Source organism: Rhinolophus sinicus, chromosome 5 (assembly GCF_057876585.1).
Source record: "Rhinolophus sinicus isolate RSI-liver-muscle chromosome 5, RSI-T2T, whole genome shotgun sequence".
Lineage (NCBI taxonomy): Eukaryota > Metazoa > Chordata > Mammalia > Chiroptera > Rhinolophidae > Rhinolophus > Rhinolophus sinicus.
In genome coordinates this window covers 111,667,436-111,690,329 of record NC_142505.1, presented here as the reverse complement: position 1 = coordinate 111,690,329, position 22,894 = coordinate 111,667,436, and the positions used below count along the sequence as shown (strand labels likewise).

At 57.0% G+C, this 22,894-nt stretch overlaps 1 protein-coding gene across 3 annotated transcripts in view; it reads right to left on the bottom strand.

The window, feature by feature from the left end:
• The window catches only part of PRKAR1B (protein kinase cAMP-dependent type I regulatory subunit beta), an 89,165-nt gene that overhangs the window by 15,292 nt on the left and 50,979 nt on the right, over positions 1-22,894 (bottom strand). For all 3 annotated transcript variants that reach the window (XM_088798838.1, XM_019747486.3, XM_019747487.3), the window contains exons 5-9: positions 21,486-21,547; positions 20,963-21,009; positions 12,006-12,164; positions 6,070-6,130; positions 589-710 (exon numbers count right to left, since the gene is read on the bottom strand). In XM_088798838.1, coding sequence (XP_088654964.1) covers positions 589-710; positions 6,070-6,130; positions 12,006-12,164; positions 20,963-21,009; positions 21,486-21,547 — 451 coding nt within the window. The remainder of the gene's footprint in view (positions 1-588; positions 711-6,069; positions 6,131-12,005; positions 12,165-20,962; positions 21,010-21,485; positions 21,548-22,894) is intronic.

The window sequence follows — 22,894 nt, the reverse complement described above, 5'->3', positions numbered from 1 at the left end:
CACAGCCAGAGGCCACTCGCTCACTCCTGGACCCCTGCTCGGGGCTTTCTCTCTGGGGACCTGGGCGGGGCACAGCCCTGGGTTGAGGGACACACTGGCCACAACAGCTGTTCACCCAGATCACTGACAGGCTGGGTGTGGCCGCCACCAATTGCGGCCTCAGAGCCAGCTGTCACCAGCCCTCAAGGATGGGAAAAGGGACTCATGCGTGGCCACTTGAGAAAGCTGGCACCATATTTTAAAATTAAACTTTTATTCTGAGATCATTGCAGGTTCACGTGCAATTGTAAGTGATAACACAGCAAGTTCCACACGCCCTGAATTCTGCACCTCCCCCGACACTGACTCTGTGAAACCCCAGCTGCAGGTCACGCCCAGGCTGTGCGTGGGCGCCACCACTGACCAGAGCCACACGGGCCCGTTCTCAGGACACACTAGGCGAAGTGCGAGGCCGGCCTGCACGCCCGGCTGAGGCTGGTGTGGGGGACGCGGACCACCAGGTTCCTCAGGAGCCCGTAAGACAGCTGGGGGGCAGGAGGGCGCTTCATCCCCAGGCAGCGCCCGTCAGGGTGAGTGAGCAGGACTGACCTCTGTGATGATGAAGAAATCGTCCCCAGGCTGCCCCTGAACGACTATCTTCTCTCCATCTTCAAACTGGACGGTCTCCAGGGCGTCGGCCACCGTCAGGCGCTCCCACTTCTCCAGGGACTCTGGAAGGGGACAGGAGGACCGCACAGAGTGAGCACACGGCCAGCGCACGTCCCCCCGGATGGTCATCTCAGGAAATGCCAACCCTGCCCGCCCTGTGGCGGTGACAATGACAGAAGAGAGCAGAGCAGAAAGCAGGGCTCTGTGCTGGGAGGGCCGGATGCTCAGGGCCCGACTAACTACTTTCTGGCAAAAGAAACTCTCCTGGCTTACAGTTATCAGATGCTACTGATGTAGGTCAGTTGCTAAAAATATAAAGCAAAGCCTTGATTCTAGGTCTTGGTTAGGAGCTGGGGGTTCTCGCTTTAAAACTCCTGCCAATGCTACACGTGGCAAAGGCCAAGCTTGCAAGTAGCCTCAGGGTGGGGCGGGTGCGCAGAGGGGTGGGCACTTCCATGGAGGGACGGAGAAGCTGCTCCAAGCACACTTGCTTCAGCAGCTTTCTAGAAAAGTCTGCAGTGGACAGACACGGCTCAGTGATTCAGAACGCGGCGCGATCCCTCCCGCATAGGCCCGCGCTTCCACAACACCTGTGTGACTTGACACACGCAGGCAACTTGTGTGAAGTTACAGTTTGTGTCTGAGGCAGTTGGTGCAGACTGGCAGCCTTTGTTCACGGTGTCCTTACAGGGCAATAAGAGGCACATAGTTTTACAAGTCATTGCAGCTTGGAAGTTCGTCTCCACATACCTGATCAGCAGGTTTTTGGTTATATTTGAAGCCTGTAATGTCTGAAAGCCAAGATACGTCGCAGCTTAGCGAGCCAACAACACACGTGTGTGGGGAGAAGTGTCAGGAGAAACTGAAAGTCGCGGTTGTTTGTTGGCCCTGAGACAACTCCTGAGGCACAGACACGCTCGGGGCATTTTCAGTGCACTCAGAATCTCTGTGCTGGAAAATTCTGGATGCCGGAGGGCTGCCCTTTATGGGAAAAAGCTCTGAGGGGTCTCACACATGCTGTGGCAGGCACGCAGAACAGATGTGGGCAGTTGTCCCCAAGCAGCTCACAGATGGCAGCTCCAGGTAGGACACAGCCATGCAGGTGACCCCCAGGGCTAGGTGTGGGAGCATAGGTGGGGAGGGTCACCAGCTCCATGGGAACTGGAGCAAGCACAGTCCCACAGCTCACAGCTGCCCTGGCACTCACCCACAGCAGCGGCCCAGCCCAGCATGTTGGTGAGAAGCTGGAATCTCAGGGGCACGGTGTGGTCCTGTGTCCACGTTCCCCGGGGGCTAAGGGCAGGCGGCCACGAGAAAGCCTGCTGCCTACCCATGCCAGCGCCGGCCACTTCTGGAGGATTTTGTGAAGCTAATGGTGACTGAGCAGCAAAGGGACTGGAGTCTCGTCCTTCCTCCCGACGACCATGGAGAAGACAGGGGCACTGGTGGCAATCGTGTTACTCAAAGTCTGCAGATGGGAGGCCGACCAGAGGTTGTAAGTGCCCAGCGGGAGGGGGTGAGTGAGCGAGTAGACATGTGGGAAGGTGCCCAATGGGTACCTGGCGGCACTGGAGCTGGGGCACCCCGCCCCACTACAGTTCAAAGGGAATGGCGTGCTGGGCTGCAACGGCCCCGGGTTTGGGATTTTTCATACAGCTAAAATATCCCCCCCCTTGGCCCCTAAAAAATCTTGGGGACAAATCCAAGATGTGCCAACTATTTGTTTTGCCAAATATGTGGAGAACCACCAGAGAGAAGCCAGACGCAAAATGCCACAGTGTGTGATTCCATTTTTGTGCCACGTCCAGAACAGGCAATTCCACGGAGGCAGGCAGTAGACTGTGGGTGCTAGGGGGGAGGGGTGGCTGCTAACAGGGATGTGGTCTCCATGCGGGCTGATGAGAAACTTCTGGAACCGGACAGTGGTGATGGGGGCACAGCAATGACTGGACTAAATGCCCCTGAATTTTAAAGGTAAATGTTCTGTGTGCTTTCACTACAATAAGAAAATCGTGGCCTTCTCTCATCATTTCAGAGAAGGGTTTCAGCAAGGACGTGGGCTCCCAGGAAGGGGCTGAGGCACCGACACATGGCCACACACACACCTAAGGTGAGGCGCCAGCTTCTGGAAGGGTCCACACGAGGGTGAGCGTCCCAGGGACCGAGAGCCCGGTGTGGCCATGCAGGGTCAGGGTGGACCTGGGCAGTCCTCAGGCGCAGGCCCCTTGCGAGGTTGCTTTGGACAGATGGGGTGATTCCGTTCTTTCATTTACTTTGTCTTAATACCTACTCTATTGTCTTTGGTAAACTTGCTCATACTCATTACAAAGAACTCAAGAAATACAGCAAAGTGTAAAGAGTTTGGAAGGCACTAAATAGCCCAGAAGTAGCATGGCCGACGTCCTGTACATGCCATCCAGTCACAGGTCCTAACAGACAGCGATGAGAAGATAAGCAGAAATACCTTATTCGGAGGGGGTCCCAGACAAGCTGTTTTCAATAGAAAGCCTCGTATTTTATTTTGCTTGACTTTAATAGAAGAAAAAATAAACGAAGTGAAATTGAATTTTTGGTGAATGTTTTTTCACCACAAGATAGTCTTAAGAAAGATTCCTCTAAAAAAGATTGTGAAAAAGACATTGACTTGGTCACTGGGCTTTATGGACATTGAACTGTACAGAATGCCGCTTTGGGGTCAAAGGGAGTAAAGAATGGGCCACTGACACTGAATTTTGGGTAAAGTTGACCCTGTGGACACGAGGCACAGTTGGCTCCGCCTCCCTCCTGCCGTGTCTGTGTCACCACAGCTCTGCTGGTCCGTGTGGCACATGCTGGACCGGCTGCCTGTCACCAGGTGTCCAGCCTCTATCCCAGATTTCTTGTGAAATTCCTGAGCCGACTCCCTGTCGAGCGCTGCTCCTCTGAACTGGAAACCAGGAAGGCTGGCTGTGGCCGGTGCTGCGTGGGGCCCGGGCCGTCCTCCCTGAGCGCCCTTGGCCACTGCTCTCCGGGCTCAGGCTGCCAAACGACCCTTCTCCCTGGAGGCCTGAAGTCTAGTTTCTCTGTGAAGCTCGACCAGGGCACTCGCTCTGCCTCAGCAGCCCTGTGGGAGCAGGAGGGGCCCATTCTCAGGCCCGGCCCTCGTCGGGAAGGATGTCCCACCGCAACTGCGTCCTCCCTGGGTCTGTGACTGTCCTCCACGGGAGGCCTGGCCACCCGCTGCCATCTCTCCTCTGGCTACTTCCGTGTCACGTCCCCTGCTTCCCGTGGGTGCTTCGCACTCTTCCTCCATGTCACTAATTCCATTTGCAGTCTAGTCCTATCATTTGTTGTTGTTTTTTAACTTGGAAAAAATTGATGTGAAAAGGTCTTACACCTTTGCAATGTGACAGCTTCACAAACACTACATCGGGTCGCCAAAATTCTGCACACGCTGACCAGCAACACGTGCGGTCTTCCATCCCTGAGACCGGATGCGTGGAGCTATGGTGCGCTCACTTTGGTGGCCCAACAAAACCTGTCACAAGCATGCAAGGCACGTCTCCCTTCTGGAAGCGGCAGGCTGCGTCGTTCCCCCTTGGGCACTACTGTGAAAACTGCTGAAATGAACACCCTGTCCACGGACCTTTACACCCTTATAAGAAACTCTCCCCAAAGTGTAGAACGCGGAACATGAGCTGTGTCTGCTCTGCTGCTACGATCCCTAACTCAGCGCCAAGATTCAAGCCTTATTTGCCCTAATCTTGACCTTCGCTTTGGCTCTTCCGTGTCCCTTCTAATTTCACAATCGTCATTTTATCTTCTGCCCTCTATTCTCCTGTTGTATTGACTTTGTGTTCTTTTTTTAATGTTTATCTTGCTTTTTAAAAATATGATACATTTTGAAGATTATGTCTTATTTAACATATAGTTACCTCGTTTTTTAAAAATTATTTTTTTCAGTTACAGTTGACATTCAATATTATTTCATATTAGTTTCAGGGGTGCAGTGCAGTGGTTCCACGCTGATGTAATTTACGTGGTGAGGCCCGATCAGCCCAGCACACGCCAGGCACCACGCACAGTTGTTACAACGTTTCCGGTGCTGTACTTTTCTGTTCTTAATAAATTCTACACTGGGATTTGTTTTCTGTTTCCGTGGACATGCCTCCTTCCTGGCTGGGTTCTTTTCTGCTGGTAGTTCTTGCACCCGTGGCCATAACATTTCTTTCCAGCTTGTCCAAGCCTAACATGGGGTTTGGGGGCAGACCTCCTCCCTTCTGGTTTTCAGTTTGAAGGGCGGCAGTGAGCCCTGCCCATGTCTCCGTGGGGAATGGGGACAGGCAGAGCCCAGCTGCTGCGGTGCTGACAAACTGCACTGTCCATGCAAGCTCACTGCTTGCAGGCAAGGGCATGCCACCCTGGGAGCAGCTTTGGGAGTCGCACGGCTGCCCAATCGGCAGCCCAGGCCCTGGCCCCGCCCCCCGGCACCCACCCCAGGGATTTCTGTCTGTCCCTTTTTCTGCCTCACTCCCTTACCTTCCACTTGCTCACCATCTTTACCCAGAAGTCTAGCCTAGGGCACTCAAGGCTGCAAATGTTACTGCAGGAATGTCTGCTGGATGGTCACTTCCAGTGGTTCCAGTAGCTGTGACACTCAGCTGTTACTCACTTTCCCACATGAGTCCTTTCCAGGGTCTAGAGCTGCCCTGTCCAAAACAGGAGCTCCTGCCACAGGTATCTATTTATTTAAATCGATTAAAATGAGTTAAAGCTCAGTCCCTGGGCCCAACCTGCCTCGTGCCGAGTGCTGGATGCAGACAGGGAGCTATCGCTACCTGGCGTGACAGGTGGGCCCCGCACACGCTCATCACCACGTGACCGCAACTGTAAGCTGTTTAAACACGTGGACAGAACTTTGCTGACATTCCTGAAAATCCACGGAAGCACAGCCCATGTGTTTATCGGACCCCAGGATGAGAAAGGGTGGGGACGGCATCCGAGAAACCATTCTTGGGAAGAAACTGAAACCAGCCGGGGAAAGAAGCTCAACACAGCTGGCCACTTTCACTATAACAAAAAATGACTTTCAGCTCAAAACTGACAGGCTTAGACGAAGAGCTGGAGATAATGACACTGACGGTGGTGGGAGGGACGCATGGAAGGCAGACACTGAGCCGCGAAGTGACTGGGGCCGAGGGAAGGGGCACAGACAGCTCGGTCCTGACACACAGCAGTTGCATGTGTGCACGCATACATGTACACGCATGCACATACATGTACTGTCTATGAGCATGCATGTGTGGGTGAATCTTGCATGTGGCCCACGCTTGCACCCCACCAAGAACACAGAACGTGCCGGCCACATGTGTGGAGGTGGCTGGGCCAATGGCAGGTGCTCAGACAGGATGGACACACCATGCGGGGCGGGGAGCCACCTACCCAGGATGGAGACCTTGCTGAGGAATTCCTCATACATCTTGCGTTTCCTCAGTGTGCTGCCCTGTTCGGGAGAAAGGGGGACAGAGGACAGACTAGGTGGGTCTTCACCTGAAGCCTCCCGACAGTTCCAGCTGCCCCAAGGGACTCTGAACTCTCCAAAGGAGACCTTTCGAGCACTCTACATCCTTGGAGCCCCTTGGATGACCAAGGGTTGAGGAGCTGCCACCATTTTGGAAGCCCAGCACCCGTCCCCCAGGCAGGACACTGTGAGGACACATGTACCCCTAGATGCCCCTCTGGCTCTTGCAGGACTGACCATGTTCCCTCCAGTGACCTTAAGGGGACTAGGTCCCCTCATTCCTTCCTGGGACATGGAGGTCACGGCTAGAACTCCAGCAGCCGTCCTGGGCCCTTGTGAATGGAAGGTGCAACAAGATGACAGAAGCTGGTTCTCTGGTCCCGTGGAGCAGAGAACGTACCCCGTACATGGACCTTCCTGAGTTTTGGAACGTGAGAAATTAAGCATGTGTTTTAAGCCACTGTTGTTTTGAGTATTTGCTACCCTCAGTGTGGCAGCCAGCCTCTGTGACGGCCCCCATGATCCCACCTCTTCGCAGTCACGTTCTGTGTGGAACAGGGCTGACCAGCTAGCCAAGAGCATGCTAAGGCGTGACAGTGGTGACTTTCAAAGCTGCACTGCAAAGGACACTGTGACTGTGGCGACGGCTCCTCCCAGCACCGTCCAGGCCCCTCTCACAAAGGCTGAGCACTGCACCCATTTGCACAGGTCTGTCCCCACAGCCAGGCTCTTGTGCAACTGAGCAATTGTGGAGGACGAGTCGGGGAGACAGAAGGGAACGTGGGCAGCAGGGCTCCTGACGCACAGACGGGCCCAGCGCCCGAGGGTGTCCCTGCACCTTCCTCTCAGGGACGCTACTTGAAGCATCGCCGGACGGACCGCAGAGTCACAAGCAGACTATTTCTGGCACTTACCCAGCACCCCGCTCGGCCCTGCACTCACCCTCAGGTCTGTTTCCTTGGCCAGTTCTCACAGCACTGGCCAGCCGAGGAGGAGAAAACAGAGAAGGGAGCGCCTTCGAGGAACACATCCAAGTTACGCCCCTCCAAGTAGGGAAGTGGGCACCCACCTGTCCCTGTCTGTCTCCCGGACCCCTCTTCCAGGCCCCCGCCTCTCAGCGCCACTCACTATCAGGCACACACTTGGTGCTGTGGCTCTAAATCCCGAAAGCAGATTCAACAGATTAGAAAGTCTGCTGGCGTCTCCTTAAAAAGGGCCTGTTTAAGGCAACTTTCTCACATGGGAAAACAGGGGACGGCGGTAGCTGCCTCTGGGGCGGGGAGGGACAGACAAGCAGCTGGGTGCGTCCCAGCCCTCTTTGCTGGGATGGGTGACACACAGCTTGTGGGGCCAGGAGACCCCTCGGTCTGGCCCCCCCTGCTGGAGGGGTGGGAGAAGGCAGAGGAAGCAAGAGAAAACCGGGAAAGGGCGCAAGGAGAAAAAGCCAGACAAGAAGCATGTGGCACTAACTGCCTGTCCCCAGAAAACTATGACAAAAATGCAATAGCAATGAAGTGGGGGAAGGAATGTTAGTCCCCAGGACAAAGGGTTTTTCCACGGTTGTCTGTTCTGGGCTCCAGGATGGCGCAGCTGACGCACGTGTCTGGTACCACAGCCTCCCCACTTGCCCCCCGAGTCTCCTTCAACATTGAGAGACACAGGCTGAGCCAATCGTCACAGGAGGGAAGACCGGGCCCAGAGGGGATGGCTCGAGCCCGACACCCACAGTGGGCATGAGCCTTAGGGTGCCCCCCCCCACATCTTCCAGGGCCTCAGTACAGAGTACATGCAGGCTGCCTGCCTGAGAGAGAAGGGCTCTCACCAACCTGCACAAGTGTGGGTTCTGGTGTGACACCTACACCTTTGAGCCTCAGTGAAATGGAGACTATGAACATCACAGCCTTATTGGTCCACTGTAAGGACAGAGAATCTCAACAAGTGTTCTGTATGTTGCTGATTGAGGTGAAGAGGTGGTGGTGATGGTGGTGATGGTGATGGTGGTGATGATGGTGATGGTGATGGTGGTGGTGGTGGTGATGGTGATGATGGTGGTGATGGTGATGGTGATGATGGTGGTGATGGTGATGGTGGTGATGGTGGTGGTGGTGATGGTGGTGATGGTGGTGGTGATGATGGTGGTGATGGTGGTGGTGATGGTGATGGTGGTGGTGATGGTGATGGTGATGATGGTGATGGTGGTGATGGTGATGGTGGTGATGATGGTGATGGTGATGATGGTGGTGGTGGTGGTGATGGTGGTGATGGTGATGATGGTGGTGATGGTGATGGTGGTGGTGATGGTGATGGTGATGATGGTGATGGTGGTGATGGTGATGGTGGTGATGATGGTGATGGTGATGATGGTGATGATGGTGATGGTAGTGATGGTGGTGGTGGTGGTGGTGATGATGGTGGTGGTGGTGGTGGTGGTGGTGATGGTGATGGTGGTGATGGTGATGGTGGTGATGATGGTGATGGTGATGATGGTGGTGATGGTGGTGGTGGTGATGGTGGTGATGGTGGTGGTGATGGTGATGGTGATGGTGGTGATGGTGGTGATGGTGATGGTGGTGATGATGGTGATGGTGATGATGGTGGTGGTGGTGATGGTGGTGGTGGTGGTGGTGATGATGGTGGTGGTGGTGGTGGTGGTGGTGGTGGTGGTGGTGATGGTGGTGGTGGTGATGGTGATGGTGGTGGTGGTGATGGTGGTGGTGGTGGTGGTGGTGGTGGTGGTGATGGTGGTGATGGTGATGATGGTGATGGTGACGATGGTGATGGTGATGATGGTGATAGTAGTGGTGTACTCCTTACCAAGCACAATGGAGGACTGAGGGTGGGTCAGCACACACTAATTCCAACCCCAGACTGCCCGTAACACCCACACTGCTAACCAGTCCCACCCTCTCTGGGCCTTGTTTTCTCCACCAGGAGGTGATCGGTCTGGCACCATGTTCTCTGAGTCTTTGATCTGGGCTCCTCCCCCCTCCTGACTTCCCACCCCTGCTCTGCCCACGCCATGTCCACCTCAGTCTGGAAGGTTCCTTGTCCGCTTCCTATTGAGAGGCAGGGGGTATTAGCCTCAGAACAACTTGCCCGTTGTCACGTGGGGTTAGACATCTCTGCCAATAGGCACTCACTATGGGCCCTGCGCCTGTGAAGAGGTGAAAAGGGCCTTCCCAATGCTGCTAGAAATGGCACCTCACGGGCCAGCTCCTTTGCCTGCTCCGCCAGGTCTCCACTTACAAGGAGTGTGGAGGCTCAGAGAGGCTGCTCCTACCCACTGGGCTGCTGAGCGGTGGGGTCAGGGCTACAGCAGGACGTTCCCAATCCAGAATCGATGCCCACACCGTCTGAGAACGTGCTCAGCATCGTCTCTCCCCCAGAGGGGCAGCTGGGCACACCCACGACCACCCTCCATCTTCACTCAGATCAAAAGAGGGGAGGTGCAGGGCGCCCCTGACATGTGCCCCGAAGCAGAATTAACAGCAGCCGCTGGGGTGAAAGAGACGATGGGTGGTTCCCAGATGGGGAGCCCACAGGCGGGTGGGGTCTGGGCACTGTGGCTCAGGACCCAGGTCCCAAAGGCCTCAGGCCATCCCAGGTAGGTGGGGATCTGGACACCCCACCTGGCCTCTACCACGAGCCCACTCATTCATTCCAAACACCTGGGTCCCACATAAGATTCAGGTGAACAGAGGGTCCTGAAGCTTCAAAGAAAGGAGGGGATATTGGCGGGTGCCCTGAGCAAAGCTCCACTGGGGCCTGAAGGGGGCGGGGCCAGTCCTGTGACTGGCAGGTGGGTGGGCCATGCCGACTCCGTCCTTCCCTTTGTGCCACAGGGAGAAGTGCTGGGAAGGGAAGGGACATTCTGGGGGACCTTCCGGATCAGGCAGGTGGGGACTCCCACAGTCCCATGCAGAGTCTGAGCTACCATCTCAGGGGTGGCCCTGTCCCTGGAGATGCCAGTGGCCTCCCCTCCCCAATCCCCACGTCCCCACAGCATGTTCCAGTTTCATGCTAAGTGGACGTGTGGCAATTCACTCATCCGTGACATCCAACTGCCCGAGTCACAGCCTCATGCACAAGTGGGAATGTCCTGCGAGACATGCCCTGCCAAGCGGGGGCCGCCAGGCCCTGTGACCTCCAAGCACAGTCGGCTATTCTTAGGGCACAGGGACCCAGAATTAGCACCAAGGAAGTGCCAGCTGCCGCAGTGGTTTGGGAACTTCCATAAATATAAGATTCCAGCCACAAAAATCCCACAGCCAAGAAAGGCTCAGCGTGGATGGGGAGAAACAACGGCTCATGCAACACGGGCCGGATGTGTCCAGAGGAGACAGGACGTGTGGGTGCTCCCAGGAAGGTACCTCAGGCGGCCCCGCCCACATGCAAAGACGGACAGTACAGGGCTGCAGGTTCAAGACAAAGAAAAGAGAGAACATCATTACCACAGGCACCCCCTGGGGGGGCAGGGACATTCCTGGTGTCCACGGTGGGCACTCAGTGACACTTGCCAAGTGCGTGGACTAGGAACTCTTCTCGTGTGGAACCAGATGACATAACCGTCCCAAAACTGTGCTGACCTCTCCCTGCATCATGACGGACCGATCACTCCCATGGGACCCTGGCGGCCCTGGCAGACCCCAGCCCCTCATTCCCGTTGGGAAGCTCCCAGGATGGGCCACAAGGGGCAGGACTCCTCCTCCAGGCCCACAGATGGGACGGAGCTCACAGGGCTGGTCCCACATGGTTCCCCGAGTTTCCGGTGGCCTCCCCACCCCCTGAAGCACAGCTGGCCTCCGGGGAGACAACCAAGCCCCACAGGGTACATGGCAGCAAGCTGACACATCCAGGCCCTGGGAGGACCAGTGGGGAGAGGTCACAGGTCCCTGGCAATGCGTTCACCTTAGTCACCTCCCTCCGGGTGGGTGGGGACTCCTGGGATCCCAGGCTCCTCAGGAGCTGTCACTGAGCAAACACTGTCAGCAGAGCTCGCCCAGGGGGCTGCCCTCAGCAACACGCCCAGCTGCCGAGTCTGGACCACGTGGCAAGCTCAGCAGATAGGCTGGCCCACGGTGACCAGGGTGAACGCAGGTGGCCAAAGGGCATGACATCCCAGAGGACGGGGCACTCGGCACCCAGCAGCCCGTGCCCAGGGGTGGAGAGAAGGGACTGGAGGCCTGTGGCCCCATCAGCGTGGCTGCCATATCCTTGAGTCTGCGGTCTGCCCTCCCCCAGCGGCCCAGAGGAAGTGGGTCCAAGTTGGCTCAGGCACCCTCTGCTCAGACTGCCGAGGTCTCCTGGCCCACAGGGTGCAGCCTTCCTGGCACAGGACCCTGCCCCTACCCACGCCGGCCTCCCCGAGATCCACAAGTACTCCAAGCTTGTACCCAGGACCTCTGCTGCTCCCGCTGCCCAAACACGCTTCTGGACAGCTGCTGGCTGCTGGCTCCCTGCTGCAGAGCCTGAGCTCAAATGCTACCTTGTCATGGGGGGGGGGGGGGGGGGGCTGTGCCTGCTCGGTAACACACAGCCCCTCCCCGGCTCTCGACACCTTTACTACTCCTCGGCTTCATTTGTCCCCCAGGAATTGTCACAACCAGATTCATGTGAATGGCATTCATGCTCAAAGTAACCTCATGGTCCAGGATGGCAGCTGGAGCTCCAGACATCGTGTCGCACTCCCCACAGCTAGGAGAGGGAAGGAAGGAAAAGCAGCTTCCCCAGCTGCCGACTGCCCTTCAGGAAGCCTCCCAGAATCCCTCCAGCACTTCCCACCATGGCAAAGGCCCTGCCCACCAGGCAGGTGGTATCGGTCCCGGGCCAGTGAAGCCCCATGCCAGGGCACACTCACCATGAGAATACGGCGGTAGCTGTCACGGTCGATGCCCCAGAGCTTGAGGTCAGTCTTGGCTTTCACGGTGGCCGCCCGGGGGGTGCCGTAGATGAGTGCGAGCTCCCCAAAGCTGCCACCCTCACTGATGCTGGTCACCCACTCTCCGTTCACATACACCTTCAGGGAACAGAATGAGAAACGTCATTGGGGACGTGTGGGGTGACACCAGAAGGGGTCTGTGGGGTGGGGACAACACTGCCGCCGCCTAGGGCCCCGGCTCCCCTGCTCAGGCCCAGCTGGGCGGGACAGTCCATATCTCAGTCCAGAGGCAGAAGGACCTGTTGTCAGGCCAATGGGGATGGACATGCCGCCTGGCCTGGTCTGCAGAAAAGCGGGGTCCGCCACTGGCCAGGCAGGTCTTCCACCCTGCTCCTTATGGACTTCAGGTTGGCCTCTTGGGACCTCAGTTTCCCTGACTGCACCCACGAGTCAGACTGAAGGACGCCATGGGGCATGTCTGCACCTTGGCCTCTGTCCCCATCAGCTGCCTGTCCCTCCCCTGCCACTGGGCGCTCCCCCAGCAGCCCCCCACCCCCAGCACGTCTGCTCCATGCCCAAGGCGCCGGGCCGCATGTGTCCCCTCAGGGCCTGTCCCCAAACGGACAGCACTCAAGTTCCCTGGGCCCGCAGTCAATGGATGGATGGCCTGGACAAGGTCCCTTTCAGCCGCGTGGACGACGGCCTGCAGTGCAGCCGCTGTGCATGGACCACGCAGGTCCCTGTCCTGCAAGAATGGTGGAGCCTGTTAGTTACGAAGATTCAGTTACAACAGACCCACACAGCTGGCTTTGTTCCCGCCGGGTGTCAATGAGCTTGAAGAATAGCTCCCATTGGCAAACTGTGCCTGTGGGAGAGAACGGGCTGCGATGACCATGGACGCAGCCATGATTTCACTCCTGTTGAAATCAATGACTCGTTGTCTTGGTGACAACGGTGGCACAGAGCTGCCTGTCTGAGGAAACACCACACAGGGGACCACTCCATCATCTGCACCAGAAGGTGGGAGAACTGGTCCCAGGAAGCTCCAGGGAAGTGGAGGCGACTGTGCAGAGGCAGACTGTGCGAGGCCCACCCTTAAGGCCTCGCCGGCTGGGGAGCCCGCCACACTCCAGCCCCGCTGAGCGCAGAGCCCCAAGCCCTGCTCCCGGCCTCACCGGTCACCCCCACCTGGCCCGACCGTGGAGGGGAGCCAGACAGCTGGGTACACGGGAGAAGAAATGCCAGCGTCCACACAACAAGGCCCTGAAGAAGTGAGAAGACACTGTCCTGTCTGCCCCCGAGGCAGGGGCTGCATCCTCGCTTTGTTGTGGACAGAAGGACACTGCAGAGCCAGCCATTGGGATTTTAGGGGTGAAGGGATGGCAGACAACATCCAGAACCTCTGCCTCATTTTCTCAAAGGGGGTTCAGAGCTCTTGGGGAGGGGGCAGTGATGACTCGTCATCAGCCACAGTAACCAGGCCCCACTGGCTGGCACAGCGGCTGCCGTCTCAGCTGGCCCTCCAACTCTTACGTTTGTGTCAAATCCTGGCTGTGGAGCTATAACTTGCAAACGTTAACGTGACTCCTGACTGTGCAGCTCGGTGAGTTTTTCTGCCACTCAGATGAAGGCTTCCAGGTCCTGGGGACTCCTGGTGTCCCTGCCAGGGGCAGGTCCCAAGGTACCGCGTGCATTGAACGGAACCACACAGCACACCCTCCACTGCTCAGAGCGTCTGTGGGCTGCTGTGTCCAGTCCACTCCATCTCACAATGGTCTGGCCCATGCCTGATGGGCTGTTCTGGTTTTAGGCTGTGACACAGAATGCTGCCATGAACACTCTGCATGGGGCTTATCTGCCCGCATCTCTCATGGGGAAATGCCTAAGGGTGGCATTTGCTGCTTCGCTGGGTACACATAGGTTTTCTAAACACAGTTTTCTAAGGATTGTACCAAACAGCCCTCCCGCCAGCACCCATGGAGGCCTCGTGACAAGGGGCTCAAGGGACCATGAGTCTGAGGTTGGGGGAGCTTTGCTTGACACAATGTCTGGGGAGGATTGGCTGGCCTGTCCCCCTTGCATTTTAGGGGACCAAGGAAGCCACTGCCTCGAATGGCTGCCAGGTGGGGCCAGGACCACCCATCAGCCGCTAATGGCCACAGGGACCCAGGGGACAGAGGTGTCTCAGAGCCAACCTGTGGTGGCTGCACCCCCAACTTTCCTAGGATACATCTCCAACAAGAGGGCAGGGCAGCTGGTGCTGCAGCGTGGGATGGAGGGGCCCTGGGCCCAGAGAGCATAGACCTGGGGGCTGCTGGGACCCCTTCTTCCCCAGAAGCCCAAGGCCTCCAAAGCTCCCTCCAAGGCGTCAGAGGAAACCATTGTGCGAGCCGAGGACGGGCCCCACAGAGCACAAAGGGCCATCCTTCTGGGGACACTGGCCTCTGTCACCAGGGCTGGCGCAGTGCTGGGCCCCACCCCAGCTGGCACGCAAAGGGGCTACTTCTTGCTTTGTTTCATTTTTTTTTGTTTTTTCTTCTTCTTTTGAAAGAAAAATGGTGGAAGGCCCTGCTCGGCTACATTTAGGATACCAGCAGTGACTGGTTTCTCTCACCCAGACGTTCTGCATTCTTTCATTCATTCATCCATTAGTTCATCCATTCTTGCAGCACCCCCAGTGTGTGCTGAGCACCCCAGCATCCTGACTGCTCGGGCTCAGCAGTGGGAGGCAGGCGGGTTACAACTCACGGGATGTACTGAGCAGCGGGAGACAGGCTGCAGGCAAATCATCACACAATGCATTCTCATCATAGACACGCCAGGAGCCTCAAGGAGAATGGGGCAGAGGATTCAGAGGGCCACAAAACAGATAGCCATGCAAAGGTCTGGGAAAAGAGTTTCAGGCAGAAGGGCAGGACGTGCAAAGGCCCTGAGACAGGACCAAGTCCTGGATGCAGCAAGACCCAGACAGAGAGAGATGCCGGTGGGGCAGGGGTTGCGGAGAATGGACGGACTTTCATATTCTCCCAGAAGCCATAGGAAGCCATGGCAGATCCAGTGGGGCGACATCACTGGTTTACGTCTGTGAGGCCTGCTCGGGGGCAGTGTGTGGAGAGCAGCCTGGGGTAGCCGGCCTCCAACTGCCGTCTGGGCCAGCGACACCTGAAAACCTGTGGGTGTCGGACCCCGAGGATGGGGCCCAGTGACCAGAGTTTTAACAGGTGATTCTGTCCTAGGCTCAGACTGGACAAGGTCCGACTGGACTTAGGATGGAGGTGGAGACAATGAGGGACTGAAGGCACAGGAACCTGCTAATAAAATCCCACAAATTGGATAACAGGCAGCACTGGGTTTCTGTCAACATGGGACTTCACATGCAGAACCGAGCTATGCATGTGGCCCACCTGGCTGTGCCACCTGCCTGTGCCCACCTGGCCGTGCCACCTGGCCGTGCCCACCTGGCCGTGCCCACTGGCCATGCCACTTGGCTGTGCCCACCTGGCCGTGCCACCTGGCCGTGCCACCTGGCCGTGCCCACCTGGCCGTGCCCACTGGCCGTGCCACCTGGCCGTGCCCACCTGCTCCCTCTCTCCTACTCCTCCTGTGTGAACCCCTCAAAGGCCTTTAGCCCAAACCCCAGGGGGTTGATTTGTTTGGTTTCTGCCTGAGGTGCCATCCCTAGCAGACACCCCTCCCAAAGCTCCTGTCGGGTACCCAGGCCACATGGGTGCTGTCCCCTTCTTGAGTAGCAGATAGCCAGCTAGACTTCCAAGCAGAACCCCAAATCCATCAAGCTCAGTGTCCTCCTCCTGGCCCACCCCCGGGAACCCCACTGCACACTGAGGCCACACAAGGCAGGATTTCATCAGGACCCTGATCTCAGTCTATGGGAAAGGCGGGGCCAGAAAGCGCCAAGATGCTGTACAAAACTTGACAGTGAATTGTGGGTCACGGCCACACGGTGCTCAATTAACTGAGCGACTAATGAACAGAGAATATCCTGAAAGCAGGAAGGAGATGTCTGCGCCCCATGTTCATGGCCACCGGAGATGCCAGAGGCCCATCAACAGGTGACGGCCAAACACAGTGGGGAACATCACACAGGGGACACTGCTGAGCCTTAAAAGGAAGGACACTGACGCCTGCTACAGCGTGGATGGACCCTGAGGACACTGCTGATGAAACCAGCCAGTCACAAAGGACACACTGTGTGATCCCACTGACATGAGGACCTAGGGGTCACGTTCACAGAGACAGAGAGTAGGAGGGCGGGGGAGGGGAGGGGAGAGTGTCCATTTGGGAAGATGGAAAGTTTTGGAGATGATGACAGTGACAGCTGCACAACTATGTGAATATACTTAATGCCACTGAACTGGGCACTTAGAAATGGTTAACATAGTAAGTTTCATGTCATGTGTATTTTGCCAATGGGGGAAAAACAGAACACCCGGCAAATGCTGAATACCAGCTGACTGACCCATGGAGCCACATGGCCTGTCCCAGCTCACTCCCACCTCTGGAGGCTCTAAGGCCCTCCTCCCAGACATCTCCGTGGGGGCAGGAGCCTGGGGTGGGGTGGACCCCCCCACACACAAAGGAGGGTCCTAAAATAACAAAGGCCTAAAAGGATGAGGCAGGGACGGGGCCTCAAAGGAACTACTTCCTGAGCCGGTGGAGCAGGCTGCCGAGTGTCCTTGTAAGTAGAAACGCTATGTTCCACGAATAAAACAAATTGGAAGATATTTTTATACTTAGAAAAATGGATTATAGCTCTTGGCAACACATATACTGTGGCAGGCACTTTCGCTGTCTCACTGGAAAACCATAATTTAAACTGAACCTGGTGCTTTTGGCATTTGGTCACCTGGCTGTCCCTCTAGGGAGCCACTGGTCAGAGGGCAGCATCCATCCTGCAGAAGGGAGGGGGTTGTTGGGATGCCCACCTCAAACCCCACCCTGCAAAAGGCCAGGGTGGGGTCCTTGGAGGGGAACCTGCCTGGGGGGCTTCAGGCACTGGGGGCAGGAGTGCAGAGGGCGGGGTCTCCCCTCTGCTCCCAGGCCTCAGGAGACTGGGTGACTCCAGCTGCATTGCCACCCTCAGACCTCACAGTGCTGGAGTGCTGGCTGCCTGTGGTGCGGCCAGGACATTCCCCTGCCCCCTGGAAGGCAGTTTACAGAAACGAGCAAACAAAATGCAGCACGGGTCAGAGAAGCTGCTGCAATTTCACAGCCGGGAGCAGTAATAACAGTAATTATTGTAAAATACATCCCCATAACTCACCCCAGGAGCCAACGTGCCACTTGCTCATTCCAGATTCCTGACTGAGCACCTTTTGATTCCTTTAAATGTGGCCTCACCCACACTGCCCGCCCTGCATGTTTGCCTGTACTCGGCTGCCCCCCACATCACAGGACTGTTCCCCCACTCGGCTCCCTCACAACCACGGCCCTGCCTGGAAAAGCTGATGAGGTTGATAAAGGTGTGCGGCCTCAGCGGGCATCGTGGGATGGCCCCACAAGTCACTGTCTCGTCCCATCGGGGGCCTGACTGTCCCAAATTCGAGACTGCAGCCAAGAAGTGGGGGTCTGCCCATGGTGCACAGACAGCCTGGCTCTGATGGGCTGGGATCCAGCGAGCGCCTTAAAGGTGTCTTTGCACCTGAACTGCGGAGGCTGGGGCTGGGGGCCCTGGACCTGCCAAGACAATGTATTTGGGGAACTCCCGTTTATGAAAAGGTGGTCTTTTTCCCTTCACAAAACTGCCTCCATGTGCCCCCCCCACCCCATCTGGAGAGAAGCCGGTTACAACACTTGGGGCATCACAAGACAGTATGTATTGGGGGGTGGGGGGGGTTGCTGGCTGACAGGCTTGAACCTGCCCCTCACCTCAGGCAACGCGGAGCAGCGGGGGGCCCAGAACCACAACGCCCGCACCTCAGCTCCAGGCCAACTCATGGGACTCTTCCCTCGGGCACCAGTGGTCCGCTGTGGGCCAACAGGGATGGGGCGGATGCCCCACCTCTCATGCCCCTCGGGCCGCATGCAGAGGGGGCAGCCACCCTCATCTGCAGCCGTGACGCGTGGGGCTTCCTGCGTGCATTGGAAAGGGTGTCCCCATGGTGCATGTGCAGGAGAGGAAGAGCTAGGTGTGGGGTCTGCTGAGGAGGGCGTGGGGAGCAGACAGGAGGTGGTGACAGTGAATGAGGGGGGCAAGGGGCCGATTCACTGCATCCACAGAGCCCTCCACCCCGGCCCCACGCTCGGCAATGTGAGCTCACGTCACCCCATCTGAGCGCCGCACTAATTTCCTATGAGGGCACAGACACACTGAGGCTCGGCTGAGAGCCGCGTGCAGGTACCAGCCGTAGGTGAGCAGGCCTGCGCTCTCAGGCCCGAAGGCTCTCAGGTGTTGGGCCCTTGTGCTGTCTTCCCACACGGGCTGGGGGGACATCTCATGAGACCCTGATGTGGGGCCCTCAGACTCCTTGAAAGAAAAGGCAAAGAATTTTGGGCAAAGCATTTGCATCCCCCCATCTGCTCACTTGGGGTTTAGAGTGTGGGCTTCTGAACTCCCCGGGGTTGTATCCACTCTCACGTCTGCCCCAAACTCTGAGATACAAGCCTGTGGAATTTAACTGGAAGATTCCTGTGACTTCGGTGAACACTGGGAATGGAAGCACGTTCCAGGGGGAGGAGCAGCAGCAGCTAAGACCCTGCTGTGGCTCCTGCAGTGTGGGGACGGCCTGCCCCGCGTGGTCAGCAAGGCAGCAGGAGAGGGGCGTGGGGGTGGCACTGCCTGATGGGGGAGCCTGGCCTTGGCAGGGTGTTGAAGGAGGCGCAGGGTGTTGAAGGCACAGCAGGAGTAAGAGTGGGGAGGGTAAAGGCCTGGAGGCAAGACACTCATTTGTGAACTTCCCACTTATTGGCCATGTCCCCGCTGCCTGCACCCCAGGGCAGGGGCTCAGCCCCCCTTCTGGGTATTCTGAGGGCTGTGCAAGGGCCCAGCCCATAGCAAATACTCAACAAACACGTGTGCAAGAACTAAAGGAAGGGGACAGGATCAGAGCGAGAGTTTGGAGACTCGTGATAGGCAGAGAGCAAGGTGGAGAGAAGCTGAACAGTGAGAGCTGGGCCAGGTACCAGGACTGGGTCTGAACCAGGAACGAGCCCCCCAGACACCTCCATGGGCTGGCTCTGCCCCTCGGCATCTCTGAAACCAGCGGCCAGAGCCAAGGACGAGGCCCAGCTGGGATGAGGCGGCATCCGTGTCTGTCTTCTCTGCTTCCTGGGCTGGTGTTTTTTTAACCCAAAGTGAAGCCAGCAGGAGCTGACTGTGTGGGCTGGCAGCTTGAGCCCAGGTCAGAACAGCACCCGCCCTCTAGGGTTCCCTCCTCCACACACTTCCTCTGGGGCCTTTGGCTCCAGCCTCATTTTCCTTCTTTGGTGGGAGACAGAAGGCCAGCCCTGCCCCAGACACAAAGGTCTGCCCTAGACGCCTGGTTCAGGGATGAGCTCAGGACGGACAGAATTCCTGACTGTCCATCTGAGCAACGGTGGGCCCTAGAACGCTGCGTGTGACCTCGCTTTGAGATCTCAGCGGTGAGTCATTTCCTGTGCCACCTGCTCCGGAAGCTGGGAGCCGCCTTCCCGGTTCCCAGAACCCAGAGATGGGAGATGCAGACAGGCTGCTGGCGAGATGAATGAGGCTGTGCCCCCCAGAATAGCTCAACTGAACCGGAGGCCAAACCCTGAAATAACTTGGCTGGGGCAGCCCGGCTGGGGCGGCCTCGTCAGACAGCAGTGGGAGCCAGGGGAGGCCCCACCTCGAGGGGCCTGGTCTGTGATGGAGGAGGGGGGCGTGGAGGCCACCACCACGTGCCCTGTTCCTCATGGTGGTGTCTCAGGCCCAGGGGTGAATGGGGGGCCAGCATGGGACGCAGCACAGTGTGGGGACTTGCAGATATGATCTGACTGCATGCCAGCACCGTGGACACCAAAATGCTGGGGCAGGCTCAGTCCCTGCCCTCGGGGGCTTCCAGTTAGCATGGGGACTGGCCTTAAACAAACAGTCACATGAAAGTGCAGACCAGAAACAGAGCTGAGTCCTGGAAGGAAGCATTCAGAGAAACCACGAGCTCAAATGCACGTGCCGACACCCCAAGCCGAGGAAACAAGTGTAAGCGGACTGGGAGGAGAAGCAGGAGTTGCCATGAGCCAAGGGCTGGGGTTCCCGGCAGCGGCTGCAGTGCCAGGGGCCCAGAGCTGAGAGCTGGCCGTGGCACCCAGGCCCTGCCTTGCAATCACACTGCAGGGCTGTGCCTGATTCCATGAGAAACCCACTGGAGGGCTCACGCCAGAACCTGGCACACTGTGGGTGTGGACAGTGGCCTGCGAGCCGAGGGGATGCCCACAGCCAGGCTGGTGGGGGGGCAGCGACCCAGGTGGCAGGTGATGGAAGGAGGTGCAGTTCCGCAGAAGTGTGGGTCCCTAACCCTTGAGACAGGTTTGAATGAATAAACAGAGCAAGGCGGAGTGGAAACAGAAGAAAGTGACAGCCTATGAGGCCATCGGTGATGGCCGGGCACCCAAGAATGCTGGACAGAAGGCCACCATCGCTCCAGTCAAGCCAGTACCTTGGGGTCTGTAAGCACTGAACCCCACCTGCTTTAAAAAGTGCTACCAGCCAATGTGGCTGAGCAAGCGGGGCAGCCTGGTCAAGGGACGGTCCCAGCCGCCTGCGACCCCCGCCAGCAAGCACCTACTTTAGACCGTGCTTCCGTGTTTCACGTTATCTTTTAAATGAAAAGTAGCACCTTTCTGGGTGAAAAGATTAGAAATGCACCACTCAAAAAGCTTTTCTAGGCCTGAGCTTCAAAACCGGACGCGGCCCAACCCACCGAGATGCTCTTTTCCAAAACCAGTTGAGAGATACTTACATCTACTTCTCCCTGATCGATTACATAGAAGTTATCTCCTTCGTCCCCTGCAACAAAAGAAAGGGCACAATGTGTGTAATGTGAGGATACAGTTGCAGCACTTTTGTTTTTCTTGGAAACAATCTTCGCAACATTGCTGTATAAACCACTGTCAAGCAATACTGGGTCTCGTCTCCTTTTTAACATTCTTTAAATAGAAACTGTTTATGTTTCAGGTGCACATGAGGGTGGACGCACACACGGTGGGGGGAGGAGGCCGTCCCGCTAAGCAACACAACCCTTCCTCACGCGCGGTTGCCCACGTTCTGGGGGATGACTGCCCCTCACCGCCCTCTCACAGCACATTTCCAGTGTTCAACACAGGTCATCAACTGGTATTTACTTGTGAAGCGGACTGTTCTTAAGTTTCATTAGTGACTTTTCCCAAAGACAGACAACGAGAGTCTCCTATTAATAATCTTTTAAGCAAACAGCCCAGCTGTTCCCCACCGTTTTGGCTCAGAGAAGGACATGAGGAACGTACCTTGCTGTATAACAGTCTCCCCAGCGATGTGAGTGACGGGGAACATGGCATCGAATATGTCACTGGAAAAGAAGACACAGCGAGTGTGGGCGCTGCAGTGGCCCCGGCGACGGGCCCCCTCCCTCACCTCCCATGGGACTCAGCCCTGTTTAAAGCAAGTCATGCTCACCGGGGACGAGCACATCCCCGGAAGTTAGAAGGAGGAAATAAAAGCCCCTCCTAAGCCTGCTGCCCAGACGAGGGCACCCAGCCCTGGGCACATGGCATTGCCAGCCGCTGCTCTGCCGGGACAGGAATCGCACACACACTGACTTGGACTTCACTTAGATAATAACGTGATGAGAGCCTGTGGGCACTTCTCATACCAGCACCTGTAATTCTGCTGGATATGCTGTCACTCCTCATGGCGTCTCCTGCCCCCATAACACCCGCCCCAGGGAAACACTTTCTATCAAAGGTGCCTTGAGACCCTAGAGGCAGAAATGACATTCGAGGTAGCAGCCTCTGCGTCAGAAACCAGAGTGTGACCTGCTCACTCCACGAGCCACACAGCTTGGTGAGACTGGCATATTGGGCAGCCCAGTTATGTCATTTCCTAAATTTAGTTGTGAAATGGACCCTCCATACAGGATGCGAAGGGGAGTGAGGAGGAGATTCGCCCCTGAGCTGGCACATGGGAAAGGTGTGTGCATGTCCAGGACCCTTCTTCGTGGCGGGACTGCAGCCAGGACACAGTGTCAGGGGTCAGAGTCTTGATCCCAAAATGCAATGACACCTCGGAGGCTACGCCCACTCAGGGGGACACAGTTCCCGAAAAGAGAGAGAAGCATGCAGCTGGCAGCAGGTAGGAAATGTGCCCCAAGTTCAGGGTGGCCTGCTCCCATCCCGCCCGGCTAGTTAAAGGGGGGTTCCCTATCGCTTCTTGGCCTTTTGGCTAAGATCAAGTGTAAAAGGGGGGTTCTTTGAAGCCTCTGGTCACTCTGAGCCTCTAGGAAGCAAACCAAACTCAGAATCAAACAGCCCTGTGCCCCTGTTTCCAGGGCCCAAAAAACATAAATAAGTCATTCTTAAAATAGTAGCTGTCTTCTCTCTATTTAAGAAACATTTCTCTCTCAAGGAGCACAGCACCCCGGGGGAGGGGGGGTAGGGCCTTCGGGGAGGTTTCTGGGAGTCCCTGCCAGGCCCCCTTCTGACCCAGGTGGTGAGGGGCCTGGACCAGCTGCCTCGCCACCCAGCCCTGGCAGCTGTCCCCTGGCCGGGGCTGTGTTTCTCGGCCACAGCATCCCAGGGGAAGCATCTGCAGACACGCCTGGCCACTGTTTCCTAAACTGCATTTCTTCAAAACCACAACGTCAGGGCTCTTAAAATGCGCAGGTCTTTAAGAAATGATTTGGCAATTCCTCCCTCAT